The sequence below is a fragment of the Kogia breviceps genome, chromosome 1 (assembly GCF_026419965.1).
Source record: "Kogia breviceps isolate mKogBre1 chromosome 1, mKogBre1 haplotype 1, whole genome shotgun sequence".
Lineage (NCBI taxonomy): Eukaryota > Metazoa > Chordata > Mammalia > Artiodactyla > Physeteridae > Kogia > Kogia breviceps.
Window position 1 is genome coordinate 38,381,426 of NC_081310.1, and position 20,164 is coordinate 38,401,589.

The window sequence follows — 20,164 nt, forward strand, 5'->3', positions numbered from 1 at the left end:
AGTAAGGGAAATGCTGTCCGTGTAAATGTTGTGTATACAACGTGTATGAGCAGATCATGAATATTCCTGTAGTCAAGAATATATTCAGCCTTCAGTTTAAACTACCTCTTCTCAAAATCTTTCTGAGTCACCCAAGCACAATTAACTTGTCCTTCCATAGTGCGCCCACTCTTCCTTCTACATGACTCCATTACTATAATGATTATAGCGTATTTTAATAGTTACCTCACAAGTTTGTCTCCCTTCTAAACTATCATCTCACTGAGGGCAGAAACCATGTGTTTTTAGTGTTGTGTTCAGTGTAGAATTTAGCATAGCCCTGGCACATAGCAAGCACTTCATAATTCTTAGTTGAATGAACATTTTCAAAATGTTTTGTAAAACTGAACATACCTGTTCAAAAGCATCAATAACAAGAAATGTATTCATTCTTGCTATGATAATTCACAAATGTTATAGTTCACATATATACAGTTGTCATATTGTATATACAGTTAGAGTATATGTACTTAGATAGTATATGTCATACACTTCCTTACTCTAAATACAAACTTCAAAGTTGGCCAATCTGCTAAAAACAAACAAATCTAACTCAATATGTTTAGAGCTGAATGTTGTAGTGTTGACCATCTCTGCTAATAAGGCAATTTTATACTCCTAGCCAAAAACACAATAAAAAGTTTGAGACTAATCAACCACAAGCAGCAGGATCTAAGTGGTGTCTTAAGAAGGAGATGGGGAACCCTCTCTATAGAAACATGTAAAGGAATTCTTGAGGGCAAGATATTTATGTTCACCAAAAAGAATTATAAATTAAACAAAAAAAATAAAATGACTGTCAAATACCGGTCTACTGGTAAATGTAAAAGCTTTGGAGTCTGAAAGTCCTGATTTTAAGATGTGCCTCCGATGTGACTTCTTTAGGAAGGTCACTTCACCTGTCTGTGCCTCTTTCAGTTCCTCTTTTGTAAAATGTGAATAAGAATGCCTATCTCACAAAGCTCCCTGTGAGTATCAAATGATACTGTATAAAGGACCTGGCACAGATGCTCAGACACTAGCATGTAACAGTGTTTGTTCCCTTCCTACCTGGCAACAGGTTGTCACTTAAGGAGCAGTCAGAACACTCTCTTGGCTAAAAATATTTCTCCCAACAGATGTCAGTCAATGTTTCAATTTTCACAATAAGGAAATTCTGTTTGGATTTTCAAAAGCCCCAATTAAATGTTATAAACTCTGCCATTTAATGTTCTATATGTCTTTCAAAGATAACCTGTCAAGGCCCTAAAGTACTGGGGGATTTCTTTTGATAAAGATAAAACAGGGAAAGGCCTATGGAGGATAACTCCTAAATGAGGAGGTTGAAGAAACAAGGAAAAAGCAGTGAAAGGGTCCTAGAGAAAAACGTTTTCTACTTTATAATATTACAATCAGTCTCATCTAACTACATACCACTACATACACTCATAGAAAATCCAAAAATTCATCAGTAAACCTGCATGCCAATTTAAGGTTATATTATTAAGAGATGAAATTTCTGTTATTAAAACAAAAAAGATAAGTCCCAAACCACAATTTAATGATGTATTTTTGACCACTATTACCAAAGAAAAGATGTAGTCTGGGATAAACTATTTGCTCTATGTTCCTGCAAACTGTCAACTGTGTGCTCACAGTGTGAATTTTGATAACATCGTAGTACAGACGGCATGATAGCTATGTCATATAAATTATTAATAAATTAACATAAAGAAAAAACTCAAAACTATTCCATTATCTTTACAGACCTGACCAAGACAATGTAATGTCCCAACTTACACTTCAAATTTATTCCTATTATTAAGGTGCAACCACTACCACTTTTTTTCCCCAAGTCCAGCCCAAATTCTCAGTCACTCACCCGCCCTCCATCTTATGAATCCTGTGCTTCCTCTCCGCCTGTGGGCTCCACCAAAGGGACTCTATAAAGTAAACGTGGAGAATTATTGCCAAAAGTGAAAGAATTAGAGATACTTAAAGTCCTAGAAAGGCTAATAAACCCTTGATTCATTAACTTAGAGAGGAGAAAGTAAATCCACAAGCTAGAGGATAGGAATATATTATACTCCAATTCTAAAATGTCAAAATATGTCTAAGATTCAAAATGTCTGAAACAGAACTTTTCAAAATCCAGCAAAACAAATTTAGTATTATTTGTGGATGAAGATATAAATGATATTTCTGCCTTCTTGGGCTCACAGAAAAACTCATCCTTATCAATGAAATCAGAGAAAAGAAAAAGAAAGATTTGAATAAAAATAGAAACAATTAAGAATTGCATTTTAAAGATCATATACATATAAAGAATATTAAAGGTTCTCTTTTCTTCTACTCTTAGCATTTTTATGCTACATCTATAAACCTAATATTTGCAACCATCTTCTCCTTGTCTCTTGATAGAGTGAAGAAAGCACCTCTAATCAGAATGCCTGAAATCCTACTCTTCTACATTTCCCTTCATAATTAATATTATTGCATATCCTCCATCAATGAAGAGAAAAATCACTAATGCATCTCTAATTTTCCTCCATTACCCCATATGCAAAATTTATGCCAAGTCAAAATAATGTCAGTGATGACAACAGGTTAAACACATCACTTTTTATGTTAGAGGCACAGTGCTAAATGCTTTCCATAAATTATTTAATTCTCAAAACCACTGTATAAGCTAGTGCTATGGACAGTTTGTGCCCCTGCCACAAATTCATATGTTGAAAGCCTAACCCCCAATGTGATGGGGCCTTTGGGAAGAAATTAGGTTTAGATGGGGTCACGAGGGTGGGGCCCTCACGATGGCATTAGTACCCTTATAAGAAGAGACATCCGAGAGCTTGTTGTGTCTTATAAGAAGAGACATCTGAGAGCTTGTTGTGTCTCTTTCCACCTAGTGAGAACACAATGAAAAGGTACTGCCTGCAAGCCAGGAAGAAAGTCCTCACCAGAACCCAAAAATGCTGAAACCATGCTCTCAGACTTCACAGCCTCCAGAACTGTGAGAAATAACTTTCTATCATTTAAGCTGCCCAGTCTATGATATTTTGTCATGGCAGCTCAAGCTAATTCCCCATTTTACAAGTGAGAAAACTATGGCTTAAATAGGCTAAATAACTTCCCTACAGAGGATCCAGGCTACAGTGGTAGAGTCGGGATTTAAACCTGGCTTTTAACTAATACTGTTCCACTAATGTCTCTACAATATTGAGTTCCTAATAAGTAACCATGTTATAGCAAGAGATCAAAATAAAGTTGCCTTAAAAAACTCATACATCTAATCATATATTATAAACAAACATATGGACTGCCAAAGTATGAATTCCTCCAGGTTTGGTACCCAAGAAATGTTTATTGAAATGAACAGAAGAAACATCAAACGATAATACAATGTGTTGAGTGTTGTATGAGTAGGTCAAATAAAGTAACACAAAGGTTTCCAGAAGGAAGCAATTAATTCCATGGGTGAATAAGATAACTATTATGAGATAGATAGAGTATGAAAAAAGTCATAAGTAAATGAAAGGCAGTCAGAACAGGGTATAATTAATTACATTTGGTGAGAATTTATCAGGGATTACTAGTAAATGTTACATATAAGCTGTCTCTTTGAAGATGAATAGAATATCACTTTTGGAATAAGAGATCATTCTATGTTGAATGGACTATATGGACAAAAACATGGAGTTTGAAAATGTAGCTGCCTGTTCCTTTTTGATACCATATTAAACACTGTAGTTTACAGTATAAAATATCTTAACAGATGCCCCTCTCATAGCTTCCTTTTTCAAACCACTCTACAGAAAGTATAAAAGTAATCATCCTAAAACACAGATCAGATTGGCTCCTTGTTCAAAAACATTCGATAGTCCTACTCTGACTACAAGATACTATTCAAATTCCTCAGACTAGAATGTTAGGTTTCTCACAGTCTGTCCCTGTTTTTCCTTTCCTCCCCAATTCACCTTGAGTCATGATTCCTCTACACTGAAGCTACACCGGATTATTTGCTGCTCTTAAACAGGCCCTGTTAAAATGTCTCCATCTGGACCATGGCACATCTTCAAGACCCATGTAAAAGAACTTCTTTGGAAATATACCCTTGCCTATTGTCTCACTTATTACTCTCTGTCTTATGTTAGTTACATTCCTACATGTATGTCTCTATTAAACTCTACAAGCTCTTTGAGAGATGACCCCTACCCTACACACAGTTATTAAAAAAAAAATTGAATCAAATCTTTGAGTCTATATGTCTAGGTACTACACAAAGAGCTGAACGTTAAAGTGCAATATGATAAGAGCACTACTAGACAAATACACAGAGTATTATTACGACAATCACCCAACTCAGCCTGCAGAGGTGCAGAACAGCTTCCCACAGAATATGACAAACTGATTCTTAAAAGATGAATATGCAGAAGACATAGGTAAAACATACACAGGTATGAAACAGTGCCACGTGTGAGAAGAACTAGAAGAAATTCAATGTTGCTAGAACATAAAATATGGAGCCAGAAGTGGCAAAGTATAAAGCTACAGAGACAAAAGGCTGCATGCAGTGTGTTGAGAAACATTTTATGCTGTGGGCCAGTGATTTAGAATTAGTAAAAAGCCCCAATTTGTACTGTGCCAAAACCAGGTGTAAGTTATACTGTAAGACATTTAAACAATTGAATTAAACAGGTGATACTGATATTTTCAAGTCTCAAAAGTCAAACAGATTAAAAAGGTATACAGTAAAGAGTCTCATCACACCTCTGTCATCTGCCCACTTCATACCCTACCTCCTGGGGAAAAGTGTTAGTTTCTTCTTTTTCCTTCTGGAGTTCCTTATACCAATAGAGCAAATAAAACTATATAATTGGGGCTTCCCTGGTGGCGCAGTGGTTGAGAGTCCACCTGCCGATGCAGGGGACACAGGTTCATGCCCTGGTCTGGGAAGATCCTACATGCCATGGAGCGGCTGGGCCCCTGAGCCATGGCCGCTGAGCCTGCGCGTCCGGAACCTGTGCTCCTCAACAGGAGAGGCCACAACAGTGAGAGGCCCTGATACCGCAAAAAAAAAAAAAAAACTATATAATTTAGTTCTCCTCCTTTACACAAAAAGTGCTGTATGATATATTCTGCACCTTATTATTTTTCCATTATTTTCCATATACATACTATTCTCCCTATTCTTTTTCAACTGTATAATATTCCATTATACTTCTGTATCATTATTTACTTAACCTATCCACTATTAATGGACATTTGAGCTTCTGTTTCACTCTACTACAATATATTGTTTTGGTTGACATATACAAAGAAAATCTAGCCTTATGCAGATATGACTAGATAAAGGGGAGAAAAACGTTAATAAAGTTTTCAGATTATTGTGGATAATCTCCAAATCTTTTGCTATTACACACAATATTTGTATGAATAACCCTGTACATACATCATTACAAAATGTGAAAATATACCTGAAGGATACAATACCGAAATGGGAATATACATTTGTAGTTTTGATATATATTATCAAATTGTCCCCAGAGAAACAGAACCAGTATAGATCTCCCACCAACAATGAATAAGCAGTGACACTGCCTGGTTCTTCAGAGGATCCTAGGGAAATCTACCTTTTAAAATCGTAATCAAGGAAGAAGAATACAGAAGAAGCACGACATAAACAATCAAACAGGTCAAGAAAAAAACAGGGATTATGAGGTTCTGGAGTACAAGCAAGAAGACATGTTTGGTCTCTAGTGTCAAATATTACCAGAGAGATCTAATAATTAAATAATAAACTAAACTATAAAACTTAAATAATTAAAGCAGTATGGTTAGCCATGCAAACATAGAACAAATCAAAATAGAATAAAAACATACAGTAATGAAGAATAAAGGTAATTAAGAATAAAAGAAAGATAATACTATTCCCCATGAAAAAGAATGAGAGCTCCCTGGAGAAATGGTTGATTCTAGAGCTGGGAAACTATATGATGAGCCTGGAATATTTTATTGTGTCAGAAAGTCTTCACAAATTGATGGGAACATGTCAAAAGAATACAGAGCTAGCTTTTCAGGGCTTACATGGGCCAAATCTAGGATAATTTGAGCATTTCAGAATTAATAATGATGCGAAAAGACTATAATTCATTGAATAAAATAGCATTCATGAAGGAAAACCTTTTTTTGTAGTGAAAATTAAAATTAAAAAGGAACAACTAAATTAGAAAATCACCACGATTAACAAACAGCTGACTCAAACAAGAACCATAATTGGATGCTGAAACTCACGGGCCAAAGTTTGAGGAGTAACCAGATATTTATATGGTCACAAAGTATCACACCACAGGACTTCCCTGGTGGCACAGTAGTTAAGAATCCACCTGTCAATGCAGGGGGCACAGGTTCGAGCCCTGGTCCGGGAAGATTCCACATGCCGCGGAGCGACTTAGCCCATGTGCCACAACTACTGAGCCTGCGCCCTAGAGGCTGTGAGCCACGACTGCTGAGCCTGCGCAGCTAGAGCCCATGCTCCACAACAAGAGAAGCCACCGCAGTGAGAAACCCACACACCTCAACGAAGAGTAGGCCCAGTTCGCCGCAACTAGAGAAAGCCTGACCTCAGCAACAAAGAGCCAGCGCAGCCAAAAATAAATTAATCAATCAATCAAAAAAAAAAAGTATCACACCACAAGATTTTTATTAATTACAGAGGGAATAATAATAACCTTACAATGGACAAGAATCTTGGTAGACACCATTGTAACCAGTGATCAAAGTTAACATCACCAGGATTGGGACAAAGCAATAACATGTGCTTCCTGATTAAAGTACACTAAAGACACATGACAACTGATGTATCAGTTGCATGACCATACATCATTATGTCACATAATAACTCTTGCATTATGATCCAAGATTTTTTTGGAGAGGGAGGGCTATAAAGGTTATTATTGACAATATCTGGAAAACAGCATTGTATCAATGTTAATTTCTTAATTTTGATAGCTATACCTCAATTATGTAAGATAACGTCCTAGTTTTAGGAAACACACACTTAAGTATATAAAGGTAAAGGGGTCTTCATGTCTCAAACGGTTCAGAAAATAAATCTATGTATTTGAACCTAAGTATCTTTAAATATATTGAAAATATTTCTATATAAATACATTTAAAATACCATATATTGATGGGGAAGGAGGAACAAAGCACTGAGACAGAAAGGAAATGACAGGGAGGATAAGGAGAGAAAAAAGAAAGACAATACAAATGTAGAAAATGTTAACATTTGAGGAATGAGCATATGGACTTCTCTGTACATCCGCCTCTGTCAAATGCCTGCTCATATTCTTTGTCCATTTTTCTATTTATCTTTTTCTTAATGTTTTATGGACACACACTATAATAAAAATGTTAATCCTTATTTTTTTCCCCAATATGTGATGGCTTTTGTTATGGAGAAGATTTAGTTTTTACAAAACCAAAACTTTAAAAATTCTTAATGCTACAATAATGATGATGTTTGGGTGATGTGGTTATGGATGCTTTATTTGTCTTAAGTTTTTTTAACTTATCTGTATTTCACAAATCTTTACTAAGCACCTATTAATTTTTTAATGAAAAAAGGGTTATACTTTTATATTCCTTAAGCAAAATCCCAGCAGAACTCTTCATAGAACCTGATTCTAAAAATCAAATGGATTTATTTAACAATTTCTCTCTTAATAACCTTTGGAGACAAGAAGAGCTAAGCCAATAGTGAAGAAGAGTAAAAAGAGTTTGAGACTTGCCTTAGAGAGATCAGTACTTGTTGTAAAGTGGTGTTGGTACAGGAATTAAAAGGCAGGCTAAAAGAGAGCAGAGAGAGCCCAGAAGCAAACCCACATATAAAAGGAACAATATGATGGATTACTCAACAAATGAGATTGAGGCAATTATTATACTTTTAGAAGAATAATAAGATTATATCCCCTTCTTAACACCACCTGCCTCACACACACACAAAACATAACATCCTCAAGGTGGAATAAAGAAGAACTAAATGTGAAATAACTTTTAGATATCTTATTAAAAAATGTAAGACACTCTGGTAGTGAGGCTCCAAGACAGCCTTCAGTGATCCTCTCACACTGGTATTCCAGTCTCAGTACGGTCTCCTCACACAATGAACAGGCTGAGTGACAGTCTGTGACTTCAAAGCCTAGATCATAAAAGACATTAGTTTCCACTGTGATCTCCTAGATCACTCATTCAGGGTAAGTCAGCCTCCAAATTATGATAACACTCAAGTGGCCCTAGTAAAGAATCACATCAAGAGGAACTGAGGCCTCCCACCAACAGCCTACACCACCTCACTGGCCATTTGAGTAGGCTATCTTTAAAAGCAAGTCCTCCAGCCTTAATTAAACCTACAGAAGACTGAAGCCCTGAATGACATGTTGACTGCAAACTCATAAAAGACCAAGATCATAACCACACAAACACCCTGCTCCCAGAAATGAAAAGAAATAATAAATATTTATTGTTTCTTTTAACCAAATAAGTTTTGCTGGTAATTTGTTATGCAGCAATAGGCAATAAATAAAAAGACTATTGTTATAACCTCAATGCAGGAAAGGAAGTTCTTAAAAATAATACCAGAAGCAAAATTATAAAGGAAAAGATTGACAAATGTATCTATATTGAAAGTGAAAGGTTTTGGTACCAAAAAGTTGGTACTCATACAACTAAAAGGACAAGCCACAAACTAAAAGAAAATATTTATAATTCAAATAACAAATAATGAATATCAATTCCTGAAAAATTCCTACAAATCAACAAGGACAAACCATCTAATACAAAAACGGGGGTGGTGCAAAGAGTAGAAAATGCAATTTATGAAAGAAATTACATAGCAATAAACATATGAAAAGAACTAGAGGGCTTCCCTGGTGGCACAGTGGTTGAGAGTCCACCTGCCAATGCAGGGCACGTGGGTTTGTGCCCTGGTCCAAGAAGATCCCACATGCCGTAGAGCGGCTGGGCCCGTGAGCCATGGCCGCTGAGCTTGCGCATCCGGAGCCTGTGCTCCACAACAGGAGAGGCCACAACAGTGAGAGGCCCATGTACCGCAAGAAAAAAAAAAAAAGAACTAGAAACCCCATTAATAACCAGAGAAATTCAAATTTAAAACACCAAACTACCATTTCTCACACATCAGAATGACAAAAATTATGTCTGACAAGAAGAAAAGTCTCACAAACTGCTGGTGGGAGTAAACTGTTAACAACCACTTCAGAAAACAATATACAAAATTTAGTAAAGGTGAAGGCAGATCATACCCTATGACCTAGCAATTTTCTATTTGCAATAAAAATTTCACATATACATGGGGAACGTACAATAACATTTGTTGCAGCACTGCTTGTAATAGGTAAAAAACTGGCAACCACTTAAAGTTCTTCAACAGAACAGTTTTAAAAAGTGTGGTTTATTCATGCAAAACCACGCAGAAGTGAAAATGAAGAAATCAGAACTCCGTGTATCAATATAAATACAACTTAAAAACATAAAAAAAGGTTTATAAAGGCTATCAGCTGATTTTTCAGCAGAAACTGCAGGCCAGAAGAGAGTGGCACAATATATTTAGAGTGATGAAAGGGAAAAACCTACAACCAAGAATGCTCTACTCAGCAAGGCTCTCATTCAGATTTGATGAAGAAATCAAAACCTTTACAGATAAGCAAAAGCTAAAAGAATTTAGCACCACCAAACCAGCTTTACAGCAAATGTTAAAGGAAATTCTCTACACGAAAAAGAAAAGGTCACAACTAGGAATAAGAAAATTACGAAATAAAAAACATCACCAGTAAAGGGAAACATACAATAAAGGTAGGAAATCATGAACACACACAAAGCTAGTAGGGAGGTTAAAAGACAAAAGTAGTAAAATCATCTCTGTCCACAATAAGGGATACACAGAACAATTAGATGTAAAATACAATGTCAAAAACAGTAACTGTGAGGGGAGGAGAGCACAAATGTAAGGTTGTTAAAATGTATTCGAAAGTGAGAGATCAGTAACTTAAAACAACCAAATATATATAGAGAGTGCCATACAAAAACCTCATGGTAACCACAAACGATTCACTTTGTTATAAAGCAGAAACTAACACACCACTGTAAAGCAATTATACTCCAATAAAGATGTTAAAAAAAAACAAAAAAAACAAAAAACCTGTAACAGATATACACAGAAAAAAGAAAAGGGAATCCAAACATAACACTAAAATAAAGATACTCATCAAATCACAAGAGAAGAGAACAAAAGAAGAAGGGGGGGAGACCTACTAAAACAAATTCAAAACAATTTAAAAAACGGCAATAAGAACATACATACTGATAATTACCTTAAATGTAAATGAACGAACTAAATGCTCCAGCCAGAAGTCTTGGACTGACTGAATGGATACAAAAACAAGACCTACATATATGCTGCCTACAAAAGACTCACTTCAGATCTAGAGACACAGAGAGACTGCAAGTGAGAGGATAGAGAAAGGTATTCCAGGCAAATGGAAATCCAAAGAAAGCTGGGGTAGTAATACTCATATCAGACAAAATAGACTTTAAAACAAAGACTGATACAAGAGACAAAGATGGACACTCATCCATCTATGATCAAGGGATCAATCCAAGAAAAAGATATAACAATTATAAAATACATACACCCAGCATAGGAGCATCTCAATATATAAAGAAAATGTTAACAGACATAAAAGGAAAAATCAACAGTAATACAATAATAGCAGGGGACTTTAACTCCTCACTTAACATCAATTGACAGATCATCCAGACAGAAAATAAATAAACACACACCCTTAAATAACACATTAGACCAAATGTACTTAATTGATATATAGAGAGCATTCCACCTGAAAGCAGAAGAATACACATTCTTTTCAAGTGCACATGGAACATTCTCCAGGACAGATCACATGCTAGGCCACAAAACAAGCCTTGGTGAATTTAAAGAAATTGAAATCATATCAAGCATCTTTCCCGACCACCAGGCTGTAAGACTAGAAATCAACTACAAGAAAAAAACTGCAAAAAAAAAAAAAAACACATGGAGGCTAAACAATATGTTACTAAACAACCAATAGATCACTGCAGAAATCAAAGAGGAAATCGAAAAATACCTAGAGACAAATGAAAACACAACAATGGGACACGGCTAAAGCAATTCTAAGAAGGAAGTTTATAGCAATACCTTACCTCAGGAAACAAGAAAAATATCAAATAAACAACCTAACCTAAAGCAACTACAGAAAGAAAAACAAAACCCAAAGTTAGCAGAAGGAAAAAAATCATAAAGATCAGAGCAGAAATAAATGAAATAGAGACTAAAAACACAACAGAAAAGATCAGTGAAACCAAAAGCTGGTTCTGTGAAAAGATAAACAAAATTGATAATACTTTAACCACAGTCATCAAGAAAAAAAGAGACAGGGCCCAAATCAATCAAAATAGAAATGAAGGGCTTCCCTGGTGGCGCAGTGGTTGAGAATCCGCCTGCCGATGCAGGAGACACGGGTTCGTGCCCTGGTCCGGGAAGATCCCACATGTCGCGGAGCAACTAAGCCCGTGAGCCATGGCCGCTGGGCCTGTGCGTCCGGAGCCTGTGCTCCGCAACGCCACAACAGTGAGAGGCCCGCATACAGCAAAAAAAAAAAAAAAAAAAAAAAAAAATAGAAATGAAAAAGGAGAAGTTACAAACAACACCACAGAAATACAGAAATACATAAGAGACTACTCCAAGCAACTCTACACCAATAAAATGGACAACCTAGAAGAAATGGACAAAGTCTTACCGAGGTACAGTCTCCCAAGACTGAATCAGGAAGGAACAGAAAATATGAACAGACCAATTAACAGTAATGCAACTAAATCAGTAATTTAAAAACTCCCCAAACAAACAAAAGTCCAGGACCAGATGGCTTCACAGGTAAACTCTACCAAACATTTAGAGAAGCATTAACACCTATCTTTCTGAAACTATTCCAAAAAATGGCAGAGGAAGGAAAACTTCCAACCTCATTCTATGAAGCCACCATAACCCTAATACCAAAATCAGACAAAGATATCACAATAAGAGAAAATTACAGGCCAATATCACCGATGAACACAGACGTAAAAATCCTCAACAACATACTGGCAAACATAATCCAAAAATACCTTAAAAAGATCACACGCCATGGGATTTGTCCCAGGGATGCAAGGATTTTTCAATATTAGCAAGTCAATGTGATACACCACATTAACAAATTGAAGAATGAAGCAACCTAAACATCCATCGACAGATGAATGGATAAAGAAGATGTAGTACATATAAACAATGGAATGTTACTCAGCCTTTAAAATGAATGGAATAATGCCATTTGCAATAACATGGATGGACCTGGAGATTATCATTCTAAGTGAAGTTAAGTCAGACAGAGAAAAACAAATATCATATGATATTGCTTATGTGAGGAACCTAAAAGAAAAATGATATAAACAAACTTATCTACAATATAGAAACAGACTCACAAACTTAGAGAACAAACTTATGGTTACTGGGGGGAAGGGTGGGTGGGGAGGAACAGATTGGGAGTTTGGGATTCATGTGTACACACTGTTATACTTAAAATAGATAACCAACAAGGACTTACTGTATAGCACAGGGAACTCTGCTCAATACTCTGTAATAACCTAAATGGGAAAAGAATTTGAAAAAGAATAGGTACATGTATATGTATAACTGAATCACTTTGCTGTACACCTGAAACTAATACAACACTGTTAATCATCTCTACTCCAATATAAAATATTTTTTTTTTAAAAATTGAAGAATGAAAACCATATGATCACCTCAATAGATGCAAAAAAGCTTTTGATAAAATTCAAAATCCATTTATGATAAAAATTCTCCAGAAAGTGGGCATAGAGTGAACACACCTCCATATAATAAAGCCCATATATGACAAACCCACAGCTAACATCATACTCAATGGTGAAAAGATAAGACAAGGATGCCCACTCTCACCACTTTTATTCAACACAGTTTTAGAAGTCCTAGCCACAGCAATCAGATGAGAATAAGAAATAGAAGAAATCCAAATTGGAAAGAAAAAAGTAAAACTGTCACTGTCTGCAGATGACATAATACTGTACACAGAAAATCCTCAACTAGCCACCAAAAAACTACTAGAGCTCATCAATAAATTAGATAAAGCGGCAGGATACAAAATTAATATACAGAAATCTGTTGCATTCCTATACACTAACAATGAAATATCAGAAAGAGAAATTAAAGAAACAATCCCATTTACCATCACATCGAAAAGAATAAAATAACTAGGAATAAATCTTCCTAAGGAGCCAAAAGACCTATACCCCACAAACTGTAAGACACTGATGAAAGAAACTGAAGATGACATAAACATATGGAAAGATACCATTTTCCTCAATTGGAAGAATCAATAATTGTTAAAATAACCAAATTACCCAAGGAAATCTATATATTCAATGCAATCCCTATCAAATTACCAATGGCATTTTTCACAGAACTAGAACGAATAATTTTTAAATTTATATGGAAACACAAAAGACCCCGAATAGCCAAAGCAATCTTGAGAAAGAAGAACTGAGCTGGAGGAATCAGGCTCCCAGTCTTCAGACTATACTACAAAGCTACTGTCATCAATGCAGTATGATACTGGCACAAAAACAGACACCTACATCAAAGGAACAGGATAGAAAATTCAGGAATAAACCCTCACACCCATGGTCAATTAATCTATGACAACAGAGGCAAGAATATACAATGAAGAAAAGACAGTCTCTTCAGTAAGTGGTGATGGAAAAACTGGACAGCTACATGCAAAAGAATGAAATTAGAACATTCTCTAACACCATACACAAAGATAAACTCAAAACAGATTAAAGACCTGAATGTAAGACTGGATACTATGAAACTCCTAGGGGAAAACATAGGCAGAACACTCCTTAACATAAATCACAGCAATACTTTTTTGGACCCATCTCCTAGAGTAATGAATATAAAAGCAAAATTAAATAAATGGGACCTAATTAAATTTTTGCACAGCAAAGAAAACCATAAACAAAACAAAAAGACAACCTGAAGAATGGGAGAAAATATTTGTAAATGATGCAACCAACAAGGGATTAATTTCCAAAATATACAAACAGTTCATACAGGTCAATATCAAAAAACAACCTAATCATAAAAATGGGCAAAAGACCTAAATAGACATTTCTTCAAAGAAAACAAACACATGGCCAACAGGCACATGAAAAGATGCTCAACATCACCAATTATAAGAGAAACACAAATCAAAACTACAATGAGGTATCACCTCACATCAGTAAGAAGAGCCATCATCAGAAGGTCTACAAATAATAAATGGTGAAGAGAATGTGGAGAGAAGGGAACCCTGCTACACTATTGACAGGAATGTAAATGGGTGCAGCCACTATGAAGAAAAGCATAGAGGTTCCTTAAAAAACTAAAAGTAGAGTTACCATATGATCCAGCAATTCCACTCCTGGGCAGGTATCCAGAAAAGATGAAAACTCCTATTTCAAAAAGATATATGCACCCCAATATTCATAGAAGCACTACTTATAAGAGCCAAGGCATGGAAGCAACCTAAATGTCCACTGACAGAGGAATGTATAAAGAAGATATTATATATATACATATATATATGTGTATATATATATACACATATATATATATGTATATATATAATGGGATATTACTCAGCCATAAAAAAGAACAAAATAATGCCATTTGCAGCAACATGGATGGACATAGAGATTACCATACTAAGTGAAACAAGTCACACAGAGAACACAAAAGTCATGATATCACTTATATGTAGAATCTAAAAAAAATGATACAAATGAAATTATTTACAAAACAGAAATAGAGTCACAGGTACTGAAAACAAACATGGTTACCAAAGGAGGAAGAGGGGGTGGTATAAATTTGGAGTATGGCATTAACAGATACATGTTACTATATACAAAATAGGTAAACAAGGGCCTACTGTATAGCACTATATTCAATACCTTGTAATACCCTATAATGGAAAACAATCTGAAAAAGAATTGATATATATGTATATAGGTATAACTGAATCACTTTGTTGTACACCTAAAATGATCACAACAATGTAAATCACCTACTTAAATAAAAAAAGAAAAAAGTTGGAGAAGATACATGCAGTATGGTATCATTTATACCAAGTTTGAAAACATACTAGTTCTATTATTAATATATACATAAGAAAATATTTTAAATATAAATGCATGAGAATGGCAAACAAAGAACTAGGTATACCTCTGGATAAGCAGGGTAAAAGGAGATGGAGTAATATGAGAGGCCTGCATAAACTTCAAGTGCATCTGTAATGCTCAATTAACTTAAAAAAAGGATCTGATACTAAAATATAATAAAGCTAGAAGACAGGTACTTGAATGCTCATCTTATTATTCTCTACAGTTTTTGTTTGCTTGAGTATTCCAAAACAGAATGCTTTTAATCAAAATATAATGGCAGAAAACAGACTTAAGCAATATTTGCAGAAAAGATCAAAAGAGAGTTTATACAAATTGATAAGACAACCCAGCATTACATTCAGTGGATACAACCTGTAAGAGACAAAGTTTTTTTTTCTCCTGTAAGAGACAAAGTTTTTTTTTCTTCTGTAAGAGACAAATGGCAGGCAAAAAAAATTAACAAAATTAGAAACCATAAATACATCACACAGAAATACATAGCAAAATGTACAAGCTCACGCTCATTAGTAACACTTCATTCAAAAAATATCCATTGAGTGCCTAAAGGTCCAGATGCTCTTCCAGGCTCTAGGAATATAGCAGTGAATGATATAACTCTCATACATGAAGCTCATATTCTCAAAGGTGGAGGCGGTCAATAAAAATATAAACAAACAAAAAGTCACGTACTGGTAAATGCTTTAAAAATATTAGAACAGGTGATGTGGTAGAGATAAGGGAAGAAGAAAAGGATACTTTGGGTGTTCAAAGACTCTAGAAGAAGTACACTTGTCCTGACAAGTAAATAATAAAAAATCGTTCGAAAAGGTAAGGAAAGCCTGTTCAGGCTCAGCCTGTACCTGGGCTGCACTGCAGCCACCTTCTTGCTGGGGACCTTGTTCTCCCAGGTCTGCTGGAGCCTGTGAGCCCCGTCGCCCAACTTCACCACCGCCTGGAGATGGTTGGCTGTTGCCACCCATCTCCAGGCGGAGGGGGCACCTTCAAGATGGCGGAGGAGTAAGACACGGAGATCACCATCCTCCCCATAAATACATCAAAACTACACCTACATGTGGAACAACTCCTACAGAACACCTACTGAACGCTGGCAGAAGACCTCAGACTTCCTAAAAGGCAAGAAACTCCCCACGTACCTGTCCGAGGGGCTGACAGGGTCTTGGTGCTCCGGCATGGTATCAGGCCTGTGCCTCTGAGGTGGGAGAGCAGAGTTCAGGACATTGGTCCACCAGAGACCTCCCAGCCTTACATAATATCAAACAGCAAAAGCTCTCCCAGAGATCTCCATCTCAACGTTGAGACCCAGCTCCACTCAACAACCAGTAAGCTACAGTGCTGGACACCCCATGCCAAACAACGAGCAAAAAAGGAACACAACCCCACCCATTAGCAGAGAGGCTGCCTAAAATCCTAATAAGGTCACAGACACCCCAAAAAACACGACTGGACATGATCCTGCCCACCAGAAAGACAAGATCCAGCCTCATCCACCAGAACACAGGCACCAGTCCCCACCACCAGGAAACCTACACAACTCACTGAACCAAACTTAGCCACTGGGGGCAGTCACCAAAAACAACAGGAACTATGAACCTGCAACCTGCAAAAAGGAGACCCCAAACAAAAGTAAGTTAAGAAAAATGAGAAGACAGAGAAATATACAGCAGAAGGAGCAAGGTAAAAACGCACCACACCAAACAAATGAAGAGGAAATAGGTAGTCTACCTGAAAAAGAATTCAAAGTAATGATACTAAAGATGATCCAAAATCTTGGTAACAGAATGGAGAAAATACAAGAAACGTTTAACAAGGACCCAGAATAACTAAAGAGCAAATAAACAATGATGAACAACACAGTAAATGAAATTAAAGATAATCTAGGGCTTCCCTGGTGGTACAGTGGTTGAGAGTCTACCTGCCAATGCAGGGGACATGGGTTTGTGCCCCAGTCCAGAAAGCTCCCACATGCCGCGGAGCGGCTAGGCCCGTGAGCCATGGCCGCTGAGCCTGCGCATCCGGAGCCTGTGCTCTGCAACGGGAGAGACCACAACAGTGAGAGGTCCACGTACCACAAAAAAAAGCAAAAACAAAACTAAGTTTGGGCTTCTCTGGTGGCGCAGTGGTTAAGAGTACGCCTGCCAATGCAGGGGACATGGGTTCGTGACCCGGTCTGGGAGGATGCCGCATGCGGCGGAACTGCTGGGCCCATAAGCCATGGCCGCTGAGCCTGCACGTCCGGAGCCTGTGCTCCACAATAGGAAAGGCCACAGCAGTGGGAGGCCCACATACCATAAAGAAAAAAAAAATTCTCTAGAAGGAATCAATAGAATAACTGAGGCAGGAGAATGGATAAGTGACCTGGAAGATAAAATAGTGGAAATAACTGTTGCAGAGCAGAATAAAGAAAAAAGAATGAAAAGAATTGAGGACAATTTCAGAGACTTCTGGGACAACATGAAATGCACCAACATTCAAATTATAGGGGTCGTAGAAGAAGAAGAGGAAAAAAAGAGGGACTGACAAAATACTTGAAGACATTAATAGTTGAAAACTTCCCTAATATGGGAAAGGAAATGGTCAAGTACAGGAAGCGCAGAGTCCCATACAGGATAAATCCAAGGAGAAACATGCTAAGACGCATCTTAATCAAACTATCAAATACAGGGCTTCCCTGGTGGTGCAGTGGTTGAGAATTCACCTGCCGATGCAGGGGACATGGGTTTGTGCCCCAGTCCAGGAAGATCCCACATGCCATGGAGCGGCTGGGCCTGTGACCCACAGCTGCTGAGCCTGTGCATCCGGAGCCTGTGCTCCGCAACGGGAGAGGCCACAACAGTGAGAGGCCCGCATATCAAAAAAAAAAAAAAAAAAATTAAATACAAAGAACAAATATTAAAAGCAGCAAGGGAAAAACAACAAATTACATACAAGGGAATCCCCATAAGGTTAACAGCTGATCTTTCAGCAAAAATTCTGAAAGCCAGAAGGGAGTGGCAGGACATATTTAAACTGATGAAAGGGAAAAAACCCACAACCAAGATTACTCTACCCAGCAAGGATCTCATTCAGATTCAACGGAGAAATTAAAACCTTTACAGACAAGCAAAAGTTAAGAGAATTCAGCACCACCAAACCAGCTCTACAAGAAATGCTAAAGGAACTTCTCTAGGCAGGAAACACAAGAGAGGGAAAAGACTTACAATAAAAAACCCAAAATAATGAAGAAAATGGTAATAGGAACATACTTATCGATAACTATCTTAAATGTAAATGGATTATATGCTCCAACCAAAAGACATAGACTGGCGGAATGGATACAAAAACAAGACCCCTATATACGATGCCTACAAGAGACCCACTTCAGACCTAGGGACACATACAGACTGAAAGTGAGGGGACGGTAAAAGATATTCCTTGCAAATGGAAATCAAAAGAAAGCTGGAATAGCACTTCTCATATTCAGACAATACAGACTTTAAAATAAAGATGATTACAAGAGACAAAGAAGGACACTACATAATGATCAAGGGATCGATACAAGAAGAAGATGTAACAATTGTAAATATTTATGCACCCAACATAGGAGCACCTCAATACATAAGGCAAATGCTAACACCCATAAAAGGGGAAATCAACAGTAACACAATCACAGTAGGGGACTTTAACACCCCACTTTCACCAATGGACAGATCATCCAAAATGAAAATAAATAAGGAAACACAAGCTTTAAATGATACATTAAACAAGATGAACTTAATTGATATTCATAGGAAATTGTATCCAAAAACAACAGAATACACTTTCTTCTCAAGTGCTCATGGACCATTCCCCAGGACAGATCATATCTTGGGTCACAAACCAAGCCTTTGTGAACTGAAATCGTATCAAGTTATCTTTTCCAACCACAATGCTATGAGACTAGATATCAATTACAGGAAAAAAATCCGTAAAAAATACAAACACATGGAGGCTAAACAATACACTACTAAATAACCAAGAGATCACTGAAAACATCGAAGAGGAAATCAAAAAATACCTAGAAACAAATGACAATGAAAACACGACGACCCAAAACCTATGGGATGCCGCAAAAGCAGTTCTAAAAGGGAAGTTTACAGAAATACAATCCTACCTCAAGAAACAAGAAACATCTCAAATAAAATACCTAACCTAACAGCTAAAGCAATTAAAGAAAGAAGAACAAAAAACCCCCAAAGTTAGCAGAAGGAAAGAAATCATAAAGATCAGATCAGAAATAAATGAAAAAGAAATGAAGGAAATAATAGCAAAGATCAATAAAAGTAAAGGTTGGTTTGTTGAGAAGATAAAATTGATAAACCATTAGCGAGACTCATCAAGAAGAAAAGGGCGAAGACTCAAATCAATTGAATTAGAAATGAAAAAGGAGAAGTAACAATTGACACTGCAGAAATACAAAGGATCATGAGAGATTACTACAAGCAACTCTATGCCAATAAAATGGACAACCTGGAAGAAATGGACAAATTCTTAGAAAAGCACAACCCTCCAAAACTGAACCAGGAAGAAATAGTAAACATAAACAGACCAATCACAAGCACTGAAACTGAAATGTGATCAAAAATCTTCAAACAAACAAAAGCCCTGGACCAGATGGCTTCACAGGCGACTTCTATCAAATATTTAAAGAAGAGCTAACACCTATCCTTCTCAAACTCTTCCAAAATATAGCAGAATGAGGAACATTCCCAGACTCATTCTATGAGATCACCATCACCCTGATACCAAAACCCAGACAAAGGTGTCACAAAGAAAGAAA

The 20,164-nt window shown here is 36.7% G+C and overlaps 1 protein-coding gene across 7 annotated transcripts in view; it reads right to left on the reverse strand.

Moving 5' to 3' along the window:
* The window catches only part of AKT3 (AKT serine/threonine kinase 3), a 379,537-nt gene that overhangs the window by 309,389 nt on the left and 49,984 nt on the right, over nt 1–20,164 (reverse strand). For 2 of the 7 annotated variants that reach the window (XM_067030713.1, XM_059079094.2), the window contains exon 2: nt 1,901–1,961. The exons of the other annotated variants lie outside the window; for them this stretch is intronic. In XM_067030713.1, coding sequence (XP_066886814.1) covers nt 1,901–1,961 — 61 coding nt within the window. The remainder of the gene's footprint in view (nt 1–1,900; nt 1,962–20,164) is intronic. 7 annotated transcript variants of the gene reach the window in all.